Below are 21,119 nucleotides of genomic sequence, written 5' to 3'. Positions count from 1 at the left end.
TCCACATTATTTACCTGACAAAATTCAGATAACATCTAAAGTTTACCAGGGCCTCATGCATATTAAATTAACTTTTGAATTAAAATAGCTCAGAATCATTGAAAATCCCTAAATAGAATTAATAAACCATTTTCTTCAATTTTATATGAAGGACATAAAAATGATAATTGGTACCTGCCAGAGTGTAGGGTACTTAAAAATGAATTTGCTAATGGAATGCTGAGAGTACCCTTTCAAGACAAGCACAATCATCTGCATTTACATGGAAAAACAACCAGTGATTAGCACATCTGGGATTCTAGCCCAGATTTGAAGGGTTGAAAACTCACCTTCTTTCTGTCATGTTGCATATGCATTGGAAAAAAAATAAGATTTAACAGCATTGAGATCAGATTATATCTCTTTTCAGGGAACTAGTAAACAAAACCTTTCTGGCGTTTCTGTACAGGAAAGATCACTGGTATTCTGCGTTGTTTGAGATTTTCCTCAATTGTATTAACAAGTTATTATCTGTATGATTGAAGAACTGATCACTGTTGATCATTTTGTGAGCTGGCCTGTAATAAATCAACATACGTATGGATAAGTTAACTACTGTAATATAGCTCAGAATTCTAAACAATAAGTCAAAGGAGGAAATAGGGGAGAAAAGATTTTCTAAGAGGACTGCTGGGTAACTGTGAAGATAGAACTGGTTGTTTATATAAGATAGAGAAAAAATAGTGAAGTGTCTAAATTGACCATATAAAAATCAGTTTTATTGTTCAGAACAACATAAATCTATTTATGTATAAATCCTGCCAGCCAGCTGCCCCTCTATTCTGGGGAAGACTATTCACAATATTGCAATTTCCTTGAGGACAGGGTTAAAGAGTATAAAATGTGGATCTAATGGCTCTAATATCTTTCTCCTAGGAATTTTCTAAGCGGACAGAAAGTATTGCAATCCAGGCTGAGAACCTGGTTAAGGAAGCTTCAGAGATACCACTGGGGCCCAAGAATAAGCAATTGCTTCAGCAACAGGCTGCGTCAATCAAAGAGCAGGTCAAAAAACTAGAAGACACGCTTGAAGAAGAGTATGTGCTTCACCAGTCCTAAGCTTTCTTCTCTGAGATAAAGCTTAATGCAGTCTTCCCTGTGTCTTGTTTTTAAAACCGTCTTTTAAGATCTCAAAGTGTCTGTGTATTTCAGCATGTCTTGAGATATGATTCACAGTTCAAAAGAAAGTATCCTCAACACAGAAACCAGTATCTGTAACAAAACAAAAATATGTAAGGGATGTGGCATTAACATCTTAAACTGATTTTGTTCACAAGAAAGCCATATTGATTCCATTTTGTGGCCTTTGTACATTGTAGACAAAATCTAGAGAAAATGCCAATATTTTACTTTTTTAAAACTCTATTATTCTGCTGTCACCAGTTAGAAGGAAGGGGAGATATTTCGGTAGTGTAGATCTAGGCCTAAACACACATCACATAGACCAAATGTCTCCAATTCAAAGCTCATAAGCTTACTTACAGTGCCTCGGGATTCAAATTGTCACTGTCTGACATGCTTTTTCAGAAATTAACTTTAAAAATCTATTTTATTTTTAAACATTAATGTTACTTTATGTGAAAAGAAACAAATAGCAGTTGAACCTATTAATATCCTGCTATAGATAACAACATATTTTTAAAAGTTTGCAGGGGATAAACTTATGAGTCCAATATTCCCCCAAATTATATGTAGTTTCAAATTAAGGACACATAATCTATTATTCTTAAGAAATAGGACATCTTTCTAAGGTGGATTTTAAATGTAAAAATTGTTTTTTTATAATATTAACACCTTGAAATTGACATTTTACATTTGCCCAAACTTTAAAAAATGATAAATATTTTATCTGAAACAAATATAACTTGAAACATTTTGAGGACTTTATATTAAATATCTTCCATCAAGTAATAGAAATAGTAAAACTTAGAGTTTACTAGAAAATAAACTACTTCTATTAAGAATTCCCATTTGAATCTTATTTAAAATCTTGCAACATAACATAGTGTATATTTTCTATACTGCTAAGAGCATTAGGCATACCCAGGGAATAAATTTAAGATTGCAATACCATTTAATTTGACAATCAATGATGCCATTGCTTTTTTCTTCATGTCTTCAAGTGCCTTTGGGTAAACAGGGATGTTATTTGCTTTTTTCTTTTTTTTTTAACCCAAGGACTTATAAATTCAATGATATGCTCTTAGTTTCCTACTCTTTTTTTAATCTGAAAGCCATATTCACTTGGTTATATAGGTGTAGCTAATACAAACAAAATCTATAGTTGAAATTTTGTTACATATAACACTTATGTAGTCTAAAAGCAGGGTGCTCATGAAAAAGAGTTTATGAAAGTCTTTTAGAATTAGGACCATAAAACATGTATGAATCTCTGAAATCATTCTAGATTTTAAATCAAAAGGCGTAGCTGTAATAAAGGCAGCAGTTCCCGCCTGGCAGCAAGGGTTCAGACCACAAGTGCTATCTTGATTCATAGGACACATCTCCTAAAGATCTTTTAGTATAAAGCATTATGGTGGAATCTCTCCTTTACAGGAAAGAGGAACATGTCCTTGAAAACAGGACTGTTAAAAAATGATGTACACTGGGATCTATTCTAGCATAGTTTATTGAAATAAGTCTTGGCAAGTGCTGGTCACATGCAGCATTTAATTAGATTATACCTGATTTGACCCCCTTGTACTCAGCAATATTTTGTTCAAAATGCGGTTGCGTTTGTAGCAGCCTCGATGATGCCTCCTTAAGAGCTCATTCTCAGAAGAGATAGGAAGACTTGAGACCTGACTACTCAGATCAAGTGTACATTTTTTCCTCCTCAAATATTTCCAACTTTGAAATAGTCACAAATGTCTTCACTATCTTTTCACCTGGTGTTGTTGTTCTCTGTTAAAATATTACATTTTTTTTTTACTTAATTTGGTTAATTTTAGTATTAAAACCATGGAAATGGTGAAAAACAAGTGGGATCATTTTGGCAGTAATTTTGAGAACCTGTCCGTCTGGATAACTGAAAAAGAGAAAGAACTCAATGCCTTGGAAACTTCATCCTCTGCCATGGACATGCAGATCAGCCAAATTAAGGTGACCTGCTCGGATGTTACATTAATAATCTATGTCTAGCTTTTAAGATCTCTTTCTTACATTTATTTCACCAAAACCTATTTGGTCCTGAGACAAATTTTTCATTGCTCTGTGACTCAATTAAAATTAAGTTCACACAAAATGCCAACCAAGCTAAGAGATCTTGACTGACGCTGGGTAATACTTTATACATGGAATTGTGTATTAATATTGTCAGACCTATGCATTCAAAATCAATATTGTGTGCAATATCATTAAAATATTTTTATGGTTACATTATTCTTTTTCTTGATTTTGCATTAACCTCAATGGAGCGCTCTCTTGATTCTCTTATAAAATATGACGTGTATCCATCATCTACAATTACTTTTTAAGAACTACTTGGATTGTTGTAATTAGTATTAATGGTGTTTACCCTCACTGACCACAAGGGGGAGCTCAAAACACTACATTCTGTAGGTGAAGCAATCAGACCTGGTGGCTGTAATGTATTCGTTTATAACCTTGGGTGCGGATGGAGATGTTCTGTTACAGTAGCTCTCCAAGCCAAGATAAACATGTGATTAGATTATCATCAAACACTTCACTCAGTTTAAGAGAAATGAGCTGAAAGATGTGGGCTTGCAGTGCTCATTTATGGTTCTTTCTTTTATGTAACTCCACAACACACATTTTTAAAATTCAGGCACTTTTTATCTCATTTTATTTTTTTCTTTTTGGAATTGGAAAACGCTTTGAAGTTTCATTCTATTAAATATAGTAAAATAAATTCCGAGGTGAGGAAACATTTCACACTATGGCTCAGAACAAGTTATTACCATGTGCAAGGTGGGAGGGTGCAATGTCACTTAGACAAGATCACAGGTGGAACAAATCACCCCTGCTCATCGTACATCTTTTGCAATCAAGCACACATGGTGTGGCACACGCACAGCCTGCCGTGTCTTCTGTGGTGGATTAGAAAAAGAGCATATTACAATTAAGTAGTTCTGTCCCCAAAATTTCCCCTTTAAAAAATTAACAGATTTTTTATCCTTTTAATAATTCCTTCCTTGCTATTTTAATTTATATTCCAGAACTTCTGAAATATATCAATGATCAAATATCATCTTGCTATTCTCCAGGAAAAATGAAAATTACATATTTTATTTTTAAATGCATAAACAGTAACTTGTGGATTTTCTTACCATCAGATTAGAAATACATTTTAATATGTCCAAAATGGCATTTTGAAAATGACCTAAAATATATTTTAAAATGTCAATATCAGGAAAAAATATCTGCTACAAATAAGCAAAAATAGAGTGGAAAGATCTATGAAATTTGGCTTAATAGGCTCATATTCTGTTTCCCAACAGAAGGCTATACTATAGGAAATGATAAATAAATAATAAATAATAAATGTAAAACTTGTTATAGTTTTCTCATCTTAAAATAATCTTAAGATTAAAATTAAGCATTTTTATTGCTGTGAAGATAAATGCTGTGAGCTGATTCGTGTTCATCATTCCACGCTGCTCCTGATATTGGTAAATGATAAGAACATATGCTAGATTCATCTTCCAACTTTTCTTGGATGGAATTTCTATTTGTTACAATGTGATTGGTTTCCATTTATGATTTTGTTGGTGACATGGATTAGTCCAATAACTAAGAACTTTCTTAGTTCTTAAGCAAGTAGTGTTGTAAGCACCCAGAAGAATTATTAGTGCTTAGAGGACACTCAACACTTATTTGTTGAATTGATGAGTAATTTTTGTAAGATAATCTTAGAAATCAGCAAAAAGAAAGATTGCATTAATGCTCAAATATTTATTAGATATACCACACATATGAAAAATAAAATGAATAAATGGTGGTGCCTACCTGACAATCCTATGTAATTTATTTCTGATTGCCTCACTTAGAAATCACAAATTTATTCCCCTCCCCACCCCCACCCCCATAACAGTATTTTCCATTTAAGTTATTTGTAATTGAAACTTGAGTTTTGGGGCATTATGTTTATTGGACAAGTGTGGCCCTTTTCCTCAGAGAAAGAAATTTCATTGTTTCACACACGAATAAGCCCAATGTTTATGAGAGACACCTTCCCCTGGGTCCATACACATATGCATGCACAATTTTAGTAGCCATTGGTACATTCTATGCATTGGGTTATATGTAAAATATCCTTTCTGCTTCAAATTAAAATGATAGTATGCAGTTTTTCCTGAAAAGAGTGCATAGCTTTTGAAGAAAGTGGTGGTTCTCATAGCAGCAGCAACAGCAGCCCATGGGAACTGATCACAAATCTTGGGTCCTTCTTAGCATGTCTGATCCCTGAGGATGGGAGTCAAGTGTCCTAATTCATTCTATATTTGGAAAACACGGGCATGCAACACAGGGGATAGATTAGGAAAGACTAGCTCTAAGTAGGAGTGCAATCAGAAAAACTTGGTGTTAGTAAATCATGAAATACTCAACAACATTTTAGAAAAAGTAATCGAATGCCAATATTAGTGTTCCTATGAATTCCTAGAACACATGGTTTCCCCAAATCAATTGATTTAAGTGCTTGATCAGTGAGTAAGCAGATAAGTCTCTGTGTGTTTGGAGATAGTGTAAAAGGTGCAGCGATATCCTCTTGCTAATCTCACTGCAAGCAGGAGCAGCATTTCTCTTTATTCCCTCTCCAGTGAACACAGCCACCACAGAGTGGTGTGTGCTGCAGACACTGTCTATGTGCTCGTCCTCCTCAAATAGTCAGGAAGCAAGGTGCTGGTTCATCTCTCCAACCACCCCCTCCGAGCATGTTTAGATGTCGCTTAAGGAAATTTTTCTATTTTTCCTTGTAGGTAATTTTATCGTCTCAGGAAGGCAAGTTTACTCAGTTGCATTGTCATTTTCTTTTTTTAAATATTAGGTGACAATCCAGGAGATTGAGAGTCAGATCAGCAGCATTACAGGGTTAGAAGAAGAAGCTCAGTCTTTTGCTCAGTTTATTACCACTGGGGAATCTGCTCGAATCAAAGCCAAGTTGACACAGATAAGAAGATACTGGGAAGAGCTCCGAGAGCATGCTCAGTGCCTTGAAGGAACAGTCCTGGGGCATTTGTCTCAGCAGCAAAAGTTTGAAGACGATCTTCAAAAGGTAAGAATACATGCAGGCTAAAGTTACACATTTTGCATTGCGTTTATAGAAAAATGAAGCAAAAACTCCTTAAATAGTGTAATGAAGGAAAAACAACTTTCCAATTGTCTACCAAGTTGTCAGGATTGTCAAGTTGTCAGTTATGAACTAAATTCACAATTGTTTATGGGTATGTTTTTAAGTAAACATATATGTCTACACAAACATACACACACAGATATTTATATAGGTACAATGAGCCTGTAAATGTCACTATACATTATGTTCAGATCATCATTAAGGCTTAATTAGTTTCCTTTCAAATAATAGGACACATTGACTTTAGATTTTTAAAAATTCATTTGTTATCACATTGGAAGTTATCCATAGATGGTAGGTACGATACTGTCTCAGTAACTTTCTTTCTCAACTGCTTTCTCAATGTGTATTTTTCCCAACATTATTATATTTCACCTTTTTTTTTCAGATCCAGCAGTCTGTGTCTGAATTTGAAGACAAACTTAATGATCCAATTAAAATATGTTCTTCTGCTACAGAAACATACAGAGTTCTCCAAGAACATATGGTAGGAGCATGCATGCACATTTCTTCTTATTTATCCACTCTCAAATTTGATAACTCCAACTTAAAAAGAAAACAGTAAATATTTTTAGGAGAGTTAAAAATGGAAAACTTATGTTAAGGAATAAGATATTAAATGTATCCACTTCATATAACACAAGAAATGTAAGTATGCCAGTAAATTTTCACTAAAATATATATAAAATGAATATTCAATTAAGAGATATTTCTCTTTTACTAAGATATTTCTCTTTTACTAATATTTTCAGACAATAGTTTTAATAAAACCTTTACTTCTTGCCAGCATTATAGAAAATCAAGTGTGCAAAAAGATGATATAGCATGTTGCATGTAATGATTATAAATTAAGAATTGAATTTAAAAGACTGACATATTTAGCATAAAATAAATGATTTTCATGTGCACCACAGATTTCATATTTCAACCTGTTATATTCAGGTGTTTTATATATATGTCCTCAGTGACCTGTTTCCAACAACTGGCTTTTAAAATCTGGTCTTTGCGGTGATCATTGTCAAATCTTTGGCAAGGCTACAAACATATGGCATTGGAAGGATTAGGGGTAAGGAGCAAAGAGGAAGATACATGTTCAAAGAAATGATAAAATGAAGCAGGTTAAGAATAAACAAAATACAAATATCATCCCTACTTCATATGCATGTGATCACACATGTATATAAATATGGACAAGGAGCTGCAATGACAGAAAGCAAATGATTGACAAGGCACATCTGGAAAGGGGAATGGGATTTATATTGTTTGATGTAATGAGAATGCATTTATAATACTTACCCAATTTTTAAAAATACTTAAAAATGACGAAAAGAAAATCCAATTTAATGAAATTACTCCAGTACACAACTAAATTGATAACAGAGTGCTGGAGAGGATGGCATTCTATTTTTTTCTAATACTTAGATTTCCTAAAGCAAGTTGGTTTTCTATTCTGTAAAATGAGAGATAATGAAAGGACATCCTCTTAGGGTTCTTAGGAAGATTAAATAAGTTAATACCTATAGTGTGCATAGCACAGCACACTATCTGTCCCATTCTGAGGTGTCTTATTATTATCACCATTGAATCCTAAGTCAGCCATAACTCTTTCTCTCTGTTTGTAGGGTATCTTTTTAAGTAAACATACTTGTCTACAAAAACAAATATCTGAAATACACACACACACACTCATATATATATACATATATGGAGTTTTACTATGTTGCCCAGGTTGGTCTCAAACTCCTTGGTTCAAGTGATCCTCCTGCCTCAACCTCCAGAGTAGCTGTTCACACTGGTTCACACTGTGCCTTGCTTCTTTCCATGTGTTTTTTTTATGGATGATATAGCATGTTACATGTAGTGATTATAAATTAAGAATTGAATTTAAAAGACTGACATATTTAGCATAAAATAAATTATTTTCACAAACATTTTGAATTGTTGGGGAACGTGAAATTTATTCCAATCTATAGCAGCGCATTCTTATTAGAGAAAATCTCCTCCCACCTTTGACTTTGACATCCATGAAGTCACTCCCTCATTTTCACCAAGTCTTGCTGCAAATCATAGCAGATATTTTTTAGTACCACTGCCATTTATGATGATGGAGGGAAAATGTTTCATGGTGATGGGTCTTAAAAAGGAAACCCAGGTCTTGACTTTTAGTCGGTTGCCTCTGATGTTCAGCAGTCTCCCATCCAAAGTTTCACTTTCTGTGATGTCAGTTACCTGTCGATACCCGCAGCCAAAACTACTAAATGGAAGCTACCAGAAATAATAATTTCAGTTTAAATAATTTTTATTACAGTGGATTGTTGTAGCTGTTTAATTTTGTTATTGCTCATTTCTTATTGTGTCAACTTTTAAAATTAAACTTTGCACAGGTATAGAGGCATAGGAAAGAGCATAGCATCATCAGGGTCTGGCTCTCTCCATGGTCTCAGGCATCTGCAGACCATCCAGGAACCTGTCTCCTGGGAATTGGGGGCACAGCCCTATTCTCTTTGCACTCTCCTCAGGATCTCTGTCAGGCCCTGGAGTCCCTGAGCAGCACAGTGACTGCCCTCTCTGCCAGTGCCCGGAAGGTGGTGCACAGAGAATCCTGCCTGCAGGAAGCGGCTGCTCTGCAACAGCGGTATGGGGGGACCCTCCGGAAGGCTAAGGAGAGACAGACTGCGCTGGAGGACCTTCTGGCCCACTGGCAGAGGTGAGCAGGGTGTCTTCTTGAGATACTGCCACTCTTAAACATGCAATGCTTTATGGACTGTCTTTAAGTGATGAGGAATTAGCATCCCAGATATAAAACTACAGGACCTCCCATAGGGAGGTGAAGGTCCAGGAGTGAAGAGGACGTGTCTATATGTTTACACATTACACAGTTTGTTGTTGTTGTTGTTCTAATTAGTGATACATTGTACATACATGGAGCACAACTTCTCATTTCTCTGGCTGTACATGATGCAGAGCACACCGTTCGTGCAATTATACATGTACATAGAGTAATAATGTCCATCTCATTCCACCATCCTTCCCACCCCCACACCCCCCTCCCCNAAGCTGAGTGATAATCCATTATGTATATATATATATCACATTTTATTTACACAGTGTTAAGTGGTGCAATCCACACATACTGCTTTTTGTCCCTCACATGCAAGGATGACAAAGACTATTTTGCATTGTTTATAATGGTTCACATTGGCCCTCTGACCTCAGAAAGGTTTAGTCTTCTGGCATGATGATTTTGGATGAATGTGTTCCTTTCCTCTGCTTTCTTTAGGCTCGAGAAAGAACTGTCATCGTTTTTGACCTGGTTAGAGCGATGTGAAGCCATGGCCAGTTCCCCAGAAATGGGCATGTCTGCAGACAGAGTCAAAGTGGAGGGTGAACTTCAATTAATACAGGCAAGTTCAGGGAAATGCAAGGAAGGAAAATGAAGTGCTCTTTGTCACAGTTGTGTTATTTAAAAATAAATTAATAAGATAAGGGCTGGGGATATAGCTCAGTGGTAGAGGGCTTGCCTAGCACGCAGGAGACCTGGGGCTCCATCCTGAACACCACAAAAGAATAAAAAAACAAACAAAATAAATCTCTATCCCAAACTTCTTGCTTTAGTTTTGTGATCACTGGAGCCTCATGTGACATCAAGGTATGTATCCTGAAAAGAAGATTACAACCCTGACTTGAGAGACGAGGGAATGGCAGGTGGAATTCTGTGGTGACCTAGTTCCATGGTGCATGAGAAAATCCTGCGATATAATGTCTGGGATGGGAATAAAGCTGGTGTGCCAGGGGAGTTGTGAGAAGGATGGCCAGAGAAGTATATGGAATGAGGTTGACTATCAGTCAGTAATCTCCAAAGCTGGTACAAGGTATAATCTCTCCATTTTCATATTTATTTATAAGAATTTTCAGTAATAGAAAATCACTAATAAAGAGAGAAATAATGCTGAAAGGAATCAACAGCCATGATTATTTTCAAGCAAGATAAATAATATCAGTGATATCAAACATGGATAATAGGTAGAAAGACAAAGAATAATAGCTTATCACAACTTTGAAGACAACTTTTGAAACTTAAAAAAAGTCACATGGCACTAATGAAGCCAGTCAACATTACTGATTTTTGTAGATAGATAAATTACTTGAAGTGATATTTGTCTATGCCCAAAATTCAATAGGCAAATTGCTGCTTAACAGAGATTGATTGTATTATAGATTTATATCCCAATTTTCCCCATCGCCTTTTATCACAAGTTTAGGATAGAGCTGGGTTCTCTTCATTTTTATAATTTATTCTCTTATAATTCCATTAGGGCATATAACAAATTAAAAAATTAAAAAATAATAGTTCCATCAGAGGGCTGGGCATGGTAGTACATGCCTGTAATCCCAGTAGCTCAGGAGGCTGAGGCAGGAGGATTGCAGTTCAAAGCCAGTGCCAGCAACATAGTGAGGCCCTGAGCAACTCAGAAAGACCCTGTCTCTAAATAGAGAACAAAAAGGACTGGGATGAGGCTCAGTGGTTAAGTGCCCCTGGGTTCAATCCCCAGTACAAAAAAGAAAAGAAAAGAAAAAAAAATTCCATCAGAGGAATCTGTGGCATCTGAATCTATTGCCCATCTTCAGCTCTTATCCTTTCTTGACTTTGAGGGGGCCGTACCCCCATTCTCTCCCCCTTTCCAGCTTAAAAAACATGGATGCTCTGCATTCATCTCCTGGAAAGTCCCTTCTCAGAAACCTACAGTGGCTACCCTGAGCACAAGGACAATCAGTCTGGTTCCTTAGGTATATATAAGATAGTCCAAGAGGCTAAGTCACAGCTCCTCTCCTTAAAAATAGCAAAGCATAGACATGAAGATGTCCCAGTACATTGAGTTGGACTCCTCGGTGTCTCCATGTGGAATCTAAGTGCTGTGCATGAGAGGGCTGAGAGGGGCTCTAGGCCTCTGTCACTCCCTTGTCCACACACTGTGTACTGTGGGCTGACCATGAACATCCATCCCCACCTCCTGGCCATCCTGGGCCCCTTCTTTCCTGTATACTACTAGCATGTGTTCCCATTCTGCTTTGGGGTCTTCCCGGTCATTCATAGGCTGATTCTCTTCTGATATATACATATAGCAGTTTTCCTTTTATAATATACTGGGCTCCGCTAGGAAGGGAAAAAAGCATTTTGATAAGCATCTACTATGTGCTGTCATATGTACTACCCATGTCATCTCATTAACACCTCTTTGTGTTGTTCTCTATCTATATGAGTCTTTGTTAATTCAATTTTAAAATAGGCAGTTTTGTTCATGCAAGTTAAATAAGAGCCCTTCAACCCCACAATTTGGCCTAATGTGGTCTCTAAACAGAGAGAGACACCATGTTCCTGGTGCCTAGAATTGCATCTGTTTTTGTTAGATGTTCTTTGGTTCTTATCCACCATACTTTTTCTGTGATTCTTTTTGCTTCCTCAGTTTCTTTGTTCCTCAGCTTTCAATTTTGCCTAACTTATAACTCAGACTCCAGAAAACTCATTTAGGTTTCAGTAGCATTTAAAAAATTTCAGTGATGGTCAAGTGAATCCATCACTCAGTCAAGTAGTAGTAACTGTCTTGGCCTTAATGACCTCCGTTTTGCAAGAATGTACCTGCAGTGGCCACCTTCTGTTGCAGGGCCCTCCCCATCATGTCCTCTCATGGGGAGGTCTGTAACGTGTTCTGCTTTCCCAGGCCCTACAGGGTGAAGTGGTGTCTCAGGCCTCCTCCTACAGCAGCCTCTTGCAGTTGAAGGAGTCACTCTTCTCAGTCACCTCCAAGGAGGATGTAAAAATGATCAGAGTACATTTGGAGCAGCTGGACGAGAGGTGGAGAGACCTACCACAGATAATTGGGAAGAGGTTGGTTCTAAAAAGTCTTAATAGTGTTCATTTATTTTGAATGGTGAACATAAATTTTAAAAAGCCATAATTTTATTTTATTTAACTCAGCCATCAGGGGATTGTTACCAGGCAGTGGAAGAAAACCGTCATTTTAAAACTCAATGTCCTTAAAATAAGCATTGCCAGTGAACCTCAATTCAAAGATTTAGTTTTACCTGCAGGGGAAAATGAGTAAACTAGTTGAAATATATTGAAGAGTGAAGGGTTGCTAGTGATTTTTTTTTTTTTTGCTAGTGTGTATATTATTTGTTGATTGAGCTATTTGCATAAGAAAAGAAAATGGTAATTAAAATTTTGCCTCCTGTGATATTTCTCAGCCAGAGGCATTTTGTACACATCATTTCATTTCAATATTGATCTTTGGAGAGAATGAGGGAAACTGTTCATATATTAAATGGAGGCAAAAGTGGATTAAATCTTAATTAACTAGATGATCAGCAATTTTCATTTATCTTTCTAATTAAAAAGAGAACAGATTTTGTCTTTAAATTGATATTGATTACCCATATGATGATGTGAATCTTGGATAAGCATTTAACCATTCTGACCATTTTAAAAATTCATTTATTCAGCACATATTTATTTAGTTTCTGAAATGAGTAGAGCACCCTTCAATTTGCTGTGGATCACTCCACTTTCATGGAGCTTATATTTATTCCATTGCTTATTCATTTGTTCAATCAATCAACAAATGCCTATTGGGTATCTGCTGATTGCCAGGCACTGTATTGGAGGCTGGTGCCATAGAAATAAGCAAAGCCTGAACTCAGGTATTTTATAGATTAGTGTTGGAACAACAAGAAAACCATTGAGAGAAGTGAGCATGGAGTATTCAAGGAATGAAAAAGAGGGACATTTGAACTGGCCCACAAAGGAAGTGAGGTCAACTCTCGAAAGATGAGAAATTTTCTTTAAAAATGAGCAGGGTCTGTCTGCTGTCTCTCAGAGGGAAAATAAAGGACTTTTAAGCTAATAATACAAATGTGTGACTTTTTTAGAATATGATGAATTCCTGTAATGTGTAGAAAAATTTGCAAGGATTAGAATATGAAAGTTAAAAAGTTGAGCTCTCTAATATGTACAATTAATATGTGTAAAAATTTTGATAAAAATTTGAAATAGTAAAAGGTTGATCTCCGGATACAAACCATTGTAATGAATATTTGATTGTAATATTATGTTTGGGATCCCAGTTTGGGATTCTCATTTCCTATACCTGTTATTGGCCAGCAGAGAACAAGAGGACGTAGGCAGAGGCAGCAAATGGCCCAAGGCTCCAAGGAGAAATAAGTGGGTATAGTGGGCAACAGACAGGAGGTCAGAGGGAGTGCAGGACATCGTTGCATCAGATGAGGCCAGAGGAGCAAGTACGTGGGATTCCTTGGGACCACAGTTCGGAGTCCTGGGGGATGACCTCCCAAGTACAACAGGAAACTGCTCCAGTATAGACACATGACAGGGATTGTTCTGATCCCATGACACCGTTTCTGACTAGTCTAGAGAGTGGACAGTAGGGAAGCAAAGGTGTCAGGAAAGAGGCCAGCTTAAACAAGAGACTCAGAAACTCAGGCCAGGATGAGCATAGTGGAAAGGAGAAGAGCAAAGCATCAATATATCTGGTGGAGCATGTGGGACCCACTGTGCACAGGTAAGATGTGGTGGTGAGGAATGGGGGGACCATCAGGGTGGGTGGTAGCAATATTAATTGAGACAGAGAAAACTGTGAGGAAAGCAGGACTTTGGAAGAAGGAACTATCCACAGGTCCAGCTTGTCCATGTAAGACATCATCATGGGGTAAGCTTCATTTCCAAAATCCGTCCTTAACCCATTCTGCTCACTAATGGAACATTTTAACTTTAACCCCTTTCTCCACATAGGATTAATTTTCTTCAGTCTGTGGTTGCTGAACACCAGCAATTTGATGAGCTGCTGCTTTCTGTTTCTGTCTGGATCAAAGCATTTCTCAGTGAATTACAATCTACTTCTGAGATAAGCATCATGGACCATCAAGTAGCTTTTACTCGGCAGAAGGTAAATCTGTTAGGATTAAAAAAAAAAGGGGGGGCTGGGGACGTAGCTCAGTTGGTAGAGTGCTTGCTTCACATGCACAAGGCCCTGGAGTCAATCCTCAGCACCACAAAATCATAATAATAGTAATAAAATGGAGTCACTTAGGGTAAGTTCTCAAAAGAAATAAAAAAGATTGAAGAAAAATTTGTTCACAAGGGAGAGTTCTTGAATTACAAAGGAAAATATGTGGCAGTAATCTAACTTTTCATTCATATGAAAATGTTTTAATAATCGAGTATATGGGTCCTGCCAATTTCGTACACAGATAAATTAAGCAGATAAAACCCCTTCAAGATAGAATAGGGAACTACAACAAGAAACTGTTTATTCATAGTGGAGCAAATTGTTTGTAGCATAAAGTGATAAGAATGTTCATTTTTAAGCTTTTGAATTCGTTTTTGTTCCTGTACTAAAAATTAATACAGATTTCAAAGCTTTAATGATAAAGTTGTTCTGAATTACTATTTAGCTTGAAAGTGTTTAAAAATTCATGGCTTATTTTCCTTATTTATAAATTATGTGTTGTGTCTATCCTGGCACCAAAAAAATTTTTAAATCAGGATATTGATTTTCAAGCATGGGGAGAGTGGAGAAGAGTTACATAATACACTTAAAATAAAATTTGATAATAAAATGTTTAGTATTTATTGGGTGTTTACTCCTTGCCGAGTTTTGCTGTTTGGCCTTACAAAGAACACACATCTGTCCTTGGGACAGGAGGTAGTTCTGCAACTTGGAAGAATGTACCAAAGTCAGGCTTCTCCCTCCAAGGAGACTGGAAGAGAGGTTCTGCCTTCTGGGATGATTTTATTTCAAAGGAGGAATGTCCTTGAGAAAGACAATCCTGGGTTGTAAAACTGATCAGACTTGAAAAGGTGAATCTCAATGGGACAAAGAATGAATTTATGATTTGTAAGGCAAATGCTCTACGAAAAGACAGTTCAGGAACCTGGGTTAGAGAACTCTCTCAGTTTCATCATCAGACAGGGGCAGCTGTAAGGTCCTTGTGGTCAGGATTAGGACAGAAATTAGGATAAAATTTCTCATGAATGGGAACCATGCTGAGATTGTTGGCAGTTTTCTGCTAGATTTTCAATGTGGTTTCTTGTGAGCTAGTCCAATATCCTATATGGCAGACTCACATAATAATATATATATTTTTATATATGACATATATAGATGAACAAAATGGGAAAATCTGTGAATGTTTCTTAAAGACTCATTGTAGATGACCTTTAAGCATTATGCTATCCATGGCACCTAAAATCCAACTTAACCTCATGAATCCTGCTTCTGTGACTCATGGACTCCGGTGTACCTGAAGATTCAGAAACTCTCTCTTGTCTTCCAGGATCATGCAACAGAAATAGAGAACAAAAAGGGAGAGCTGCAGAGTCTGCAGGGTAACTTGGCAAAGCTGGGGTCTTTGGGCCATGCTGAGGACCTCCATCTGCTCCAGGGCAAGGCAGAGGACTGCCTGCAGCTCTTCGAGGAGGCCAATCAGGTGGTAGAGAGGAGGCAGCTTGCCCTGTCCCAGCTGGCAGAGTTCCTGCAGACCCACGCCTCTCTGTCCGGGGTTCTCCACCAGCTGAGGCAAACGGTGGAAGCAACCAACAGCATGAACAAGAAGCAGTCTGACTTGTTGGAGAAGGACCTCGGAGACGCCATTCGGGATGTTAAAGCGTTGGAATCCACTGCCATCGGTCTCGATGGCCTTCTTACCAAAGCCCAGTACCATCTGAAAAGTGGGAGCGGGGAGCAAAGGACGTCCTGCAGAGCCACGGCTGATCAGCTCTGTGTAGAATTAGAGAGGATCCAGAACCTTCTGGGGACCAAGCAGAGTGAGGCGGATGCACTCGCAGTGTTGAAGAAAGCATTTGAAGACCAGAGAGAGGAGCTGCTGAAAAGCATTGAGGACATCGAAGAGAGGACTGACAAGGAAGGCCTGAAGGAGCCCACCCGCCAAGCTCTTCAGCAGAGGTACTCGGGGTGGCTGGCGCTGAAGCCTGCTGTCCCTTCCGCTTTTCATTTCTTGTGGAGTGAACTTTCGTGCAAAGCTTTAATAGTGCCATAGTTAGCAAATTTTAAAGATTCTGAAGATAAAATTCATGGCTAATTCAGTTGAGAAGTACTCAAGTTTCTGTGGCTTCCTCAAGAATTTCCCTGTGGGTGATATCTGAGCCCCTTTGAGATTGTATCTCCAGGACAGATTAGAAATCATGTTATATATTTGTGAGACATTTTAGAAGAAGGAGCTCATCTTCTGTAGAAAGAATGAAGACCGAGATCCAAGTAGTAGTAGTTTAGTTCTGGTGTAAAAATATCAGCAAATTTCTCCCTCTAGGCCTCACCAGCCCCTCAGTAAAGAGCACAGCAAACGCATTGGCTGGCAGTAGGTGGCAGATGTTGGAGGAGAGAAATCAGGGTGAAATAGCACTCTCTCTCTCATAGAGAAGAGCTTAGGAAAGTGGTAGGAGTCATCTGAGATCTTTGTTCACCCATCAGATGTAAAACCAGTCCACCTCACAGTCTGCCCAGATGTATGGAGAAGGCAGAATCAAGGGTTCAGCACATCTGGGGTTGTCAGTGAGATCAGTGGAGAAGCAAAGGGATCAGGGTTAGTTCCTTCTGTAAATTTGACAAGTGAGTTTTTTGGTTTTTTTTCCTAATGTTACCTTTGTTTCTATCTTCATCTTTCTTCTTAATAGAACCTTATCCCCATTTATCTTCTAAGGCCACTTTTGGGCTCTTGGAGCCAAGAAACAGTGGAAAAGCATCCCAAGATGTTCATGATTTTGTTAAGAATTATGCTGTCCCTGCTAAGACCATTAGCATTTGACCCCTTTAACCCCAAATCAAAGAAGAAGCCAAAAGCATTAGTCAGGTGACAGTGGAATTTATATCAGGACTCCAGCTTGGACTCCTGATTATATCCCTTGTGGGCAGTAAGCAATGTGACTAGTTTAATAATACATTCACAAAAGGGGACAGGATGGAAAATAGCCTTTAAAGAGAGAACAAGGTGCCTAGTGTTTCCCACATAGGAAAGAGCAGCCTTACCTTCTGGACAACTCAGGCCAAGCCGACAGAAATGTTGAAGCTGCAGGAGAAAGGTCAGACTGGCCTCAAGAACCCCATCAGTATCCCAGGTCACCCAGGACACAGAAACACTGAGACAATGTGTAGTAAACTGATGGTTGGTAAACCCCAACCATCCTGAGGCTTCACTCCACCACCTTGGGCACCTCTCTTGCAAGGTGGGCATAATGACAACACCTGCCTGCAGCCAATCCACATTGGGAATCCAGGGGGATACCACATGTGCCCTTGCCTTACACTCTACAGTATGGTACCAGTGTGAAGATGAGCCAGTAATTACCTCTTTGGGGTCACATTTTACAAATGCCTAAATATTATTAGGGATAAAGAAACATATCATTTTCTCATGGTAATCTTCTCAATCAAGTAGGACATTTAAGTTCAAAAATAAATATTTTCCACAGAACTCAGGAAAGCTAGTTTTGTTTTGGATGAAATAACTATAACCCTTCAATGTCCATTATTCTCCTGGGTTGGACCTCATGCACAGAAGATTTTGTTTGTTTGTTTGTTTTGCATGACCTTGTAATACATATTCACCTACCTTGACCACAGGGTTAGCCTTAGCCTTAAAAGTCTTATACCTCCAAAACCAAATAGAAAATTCAAGCATAACAGAAGATGGAAAGAAAATACAATGCTCTTCAATGTTTTCTGAGGTACAGTGTCAGTCATAATGCAAATTTAACTTTAAAAGCATCTTCATCAGTGGATATGCATTAATATTCTTGCTGTGTTAAGTTTTTCCAGCTATTAAGCTGCATGCTTTCTGGACTCCTCACATGCTTACAAAAAGTAAAATTAGTTCACTGCCTTAATAGATTAGCAGTGAAACCATGTTTTAACTCACAGGTTGAGAGTGTTCAATCAGCTAGAAGATGAATTGAATTCTCATGAACATGAGCTATGCTGGTTGAAAGACAAAGCTAAACAAATCGCCCAGAAGGATGTAGCTTTTGCACCTGAAGTCGACAGAGAGATAAACCGCTTAGAAGTCACCTGGGATGATACCAAAAAGCTAATTCATGAAAAGTAAGTAGAAATGTCCCAGTTTTACTTTCAATTTCCATAATTTTGTGACATTAGGCCATTACCTAGAGATTTGTGATGACAGGATTATGAGTTGAATACATTGCTCATCTTCATAGGTATTCTATATCCCTTTAGTAACATTAAAAAATTTGTCCTATGGAGCTTTACCGAGGATGTTGAGACAACAACATTCAGAATTCAATGCTTTAAAAGTAATTGTCAGGGTTGGGTTGTAGCTCAGTGGTAGAGTCCCTAGCATGTCTGAAGCCCTGGGTATGATTCCTAGCACCGTAAATTAAAAGTCGTTATCAACAATTACAAAGTGCTTGGATAAGTCTTAACTTCTGATTTTCTTTATGTTTTGTGTAATTTTACTTGTTTGCATTTGAGCTATAATAAAATACAATAAAATTCACCCTTTTTCATATATAATTCTATGAATTTTGACACACTCACACTGTTATACAGTCATCAAATGTCATGGTAACTGTTCTCCTACCTGAAAAAATAAAAAAAAATCCTTCATGTCTTATTGTAATTGATATCACTTCCTTTTGTCCAGTTCCTCACAACCATTGGTCAGACTTCTATATACATGTAGCTTCGCCTTTTTTCAAAATCACATAGAAATGAAATCATATAGAATGTAATGTCTTGAGTCTGACTTTTATTTTTACATAGCAAAACATAATTGTATATATATCCTTGCTTTATTCTTTTTTAATAGCTAAATATTCCATTGACTGGCTGTTCCACAGTTTTTCCATTAGCTAGTATATGGATAACTTCCAGTTTGAATGATTATAAATGAAGCACCTATGAACATTCATGTTCAAGTTTTTATTTACACATAAATTTTATTTCACTTGGCTAAATATTTGAAAGTGGGATTGTGTTACATGATCAAGTATATGCTTATAAGGAACTGCCAAACTATTTTCCAAAATGTTGGAACTATGTTGCACTCAAACATGTCAGAGATTTCTAGAAGCTCCACACCATTTCTATCACTTGCTATTGTCAAGCATTTTTCATTTGTTTGTTTGACATTCTAAAAGATATATAGAAATATCTCATTGTTTTTAATTTTATATTTCCTGATTACTAATGATATTGAGCATGTTTTTGTGTTATTTGCCACACACATACACACATATATATGTGCAAACTAGTGCAACCATTCTGGAAAGCAGTATGGAGATTCCTCCCAAAACTGGGAATGGAACCACCATATGACCAGCTACCCTATTCCTCAGTTTTTATCCAAAAGATTTAAATCAGCACACTATAGGGATGTAGTAGCCACATTTTTAATATTTATAGTAGTACAATTCACAATAGCCAAGCTATGGAACCAACTTATGTGCCCTTCAACAGATGAATGGATAAAGAAAATGTGATATATTTAATAAAATATGTATATGTTTATATACTATATATAAATATATGTTTAACAAAATATATATACATATATGTATATATCAGAGTATTAGTCATAAAAAGTATGAATAAAATTATGCTACTTACCAGTAAGTTGCCAGAACTGGAGAACATCATGTTAAGTGAAATAAGCCAGACTTAGAAAGTGAAAGGTCCAGTGTTTTCTCTGATATGGGAAGCTAGACCAAAGGGGAAAAGAAAAGAAAAGAGGGAGAAAAATACCATAAATATATAAGAGATATCAGATGAGCAGAGGAAGGGGACTGAAGGGGAGGGAGAGGGGTGGGAAGAGGGAGGAAAGATGCAGTGACCCTGACCCAACTTTCCTGTGTATATATATGAATATATCATAGTGAATCTCACTTTCATGCTCATAAGTATTTTAATTATTGAGCTGTGTTTTTATTTGCTTTGTTTTTGTTTTGCTTTTCCTTCTTTTTTTGCCCCCAATATATGCCCTTATGAAGTAATTAAAACACCATGAAAACATTAAAAAAAAAAAAAAACTTTAAGTGACTCAATCTAAGTAAGTTGGAATTGTCAACAACATGTGCTGTTGCTTGTTTGTCACTGAGTTCACGGATTTTATTTTAATGCCCGTGTGCTTCCTTTATTCATAAAGAACATATTGGACATTATTAAACATTAGTGTTAAGTAGCATTAACCAGCAACAGCAGAGGAAAAATGTGATTTTCTCTTGGTTCCAGCATCTGCCCGTGGATACTTGCACATAGTGAAATACCAGGTCCAATCCTAAGGAACTCTCATCCTTCCTAATGTGATGCTAAATGATACATGTTCTTCCATCATTATAGCCAGGGTCAGTGCTGTGGACTTATTGATTTGATGAGAGAGTATCAGAACTTGAAGTCAACTGTGTCTCAGGTCCTAGAAAGTGCCAGTAGTGTCATTGTGACCAGAACTACCATAAAAGATCAAGAGGACCTTAAATGGGCTGTTTCTAAGGTAAAATTCAAATGCATTTATTTTAATATTACCACCATCTCCACCACCATTAATACTACCACCACCAAATGAGTAGTTTTGCTTCTTATAGAACAATTCTCTGAACAGTTTTTTTTATGTGTCAGTTCACGTAGATATAGGTACTTCCTGCTAACAGCACAATTTTTTTTTCTAGGAATGCTGATATCCTAGGATTCTAATAATTCAAGAAGATATATATATATATATA

At 37.1% G+C, this 21,119-nt stretch overlaps 1 protein-coding gene and 1 long non-coding RNA gene across 17 annotated transcripts in view; one reads left to right on the top strand and one right to left on the bottom strand.

Annotated features, from left to right (window-relative positions):
- Positions 1–21,119, top strand: part of Syne1 (spectrin repeat containing nuclear envelope protein 1) — a 373,023-nt gene that overhangs the window by 113,112 nt on the left and 238,792 nt on the right. For all 16 annotated transcript variants that reach the window (XM_048800010.1, XM_015502320.2, XM_048799993.1 and 13 more), the window contains 11 exons: positions 916–1,076; positions 2,991–3,141; positions 6,047–6,274; positions 6,741–6,839; positions 8,872–9,059; positions 9,633–9,756; positions 12,073–12,239; positions 14,160–14,313; positions 15,704–16,332; positions 18,304–18,483; positions 20,740–20,890. In XM_048800010.1, coding sequence (XP_048655967.1) covers positions 916–1,076; positions 2,991–3,141; positions 6,047–6,274; positions 6,741–6,839; positions 8,872–9,059; positions 9,633–9,756; positions 12,073–12,239; positions 14,160–14,313; positions 15,704–16,332; positions 18,304–18,483; positions 20,740–20,890 — 2,232 coding nt within the window. The remainder of the gene's footprint in view (positions 1–915; positions 1,077–2,990; positions 3,142–6,046; positions 6,275–6,740; positions 6,840–8,871; positions 9,060–9,632; positions 9,757–12,072; positions 12,240–14,159; positions 14,314–15,703; positions 16,333–18,303; positions 18,484–20,739; positions 20,891–21,119) is intronic.
- On the bottom strand, positions 2,921–6,197 carry LOC125615763. The gene is made up of 2 exons (XR_007346358.1): positions 6,052–6,197; positions 2,921–3,146 (listed from the first exon to the last, which is right to left on the bottom strand). It is a non-coding gene; the product is annotated as an uncharacterized LOC125615763 (long non-coding RNA).

Source organism: Marmota marmota, unplaced genomic scaffold (assembly GCF_001458135.2).
Source record: "Marmota marmota marmota unplaced genomic scaffold, marMar, whole genome shotgun sequence".
In the NCBI taxonomy this organism is placed as follows: Eukaryota; Metazoa; Chordata; class Mammalia; order Rodentia; family Sciuridae; genus Marmota; species Marmota marmota.
Note: the sequence above shows the minus strand (reverse complement) of the source record. Positions and strands in the feature narration are given on the sequence as shown.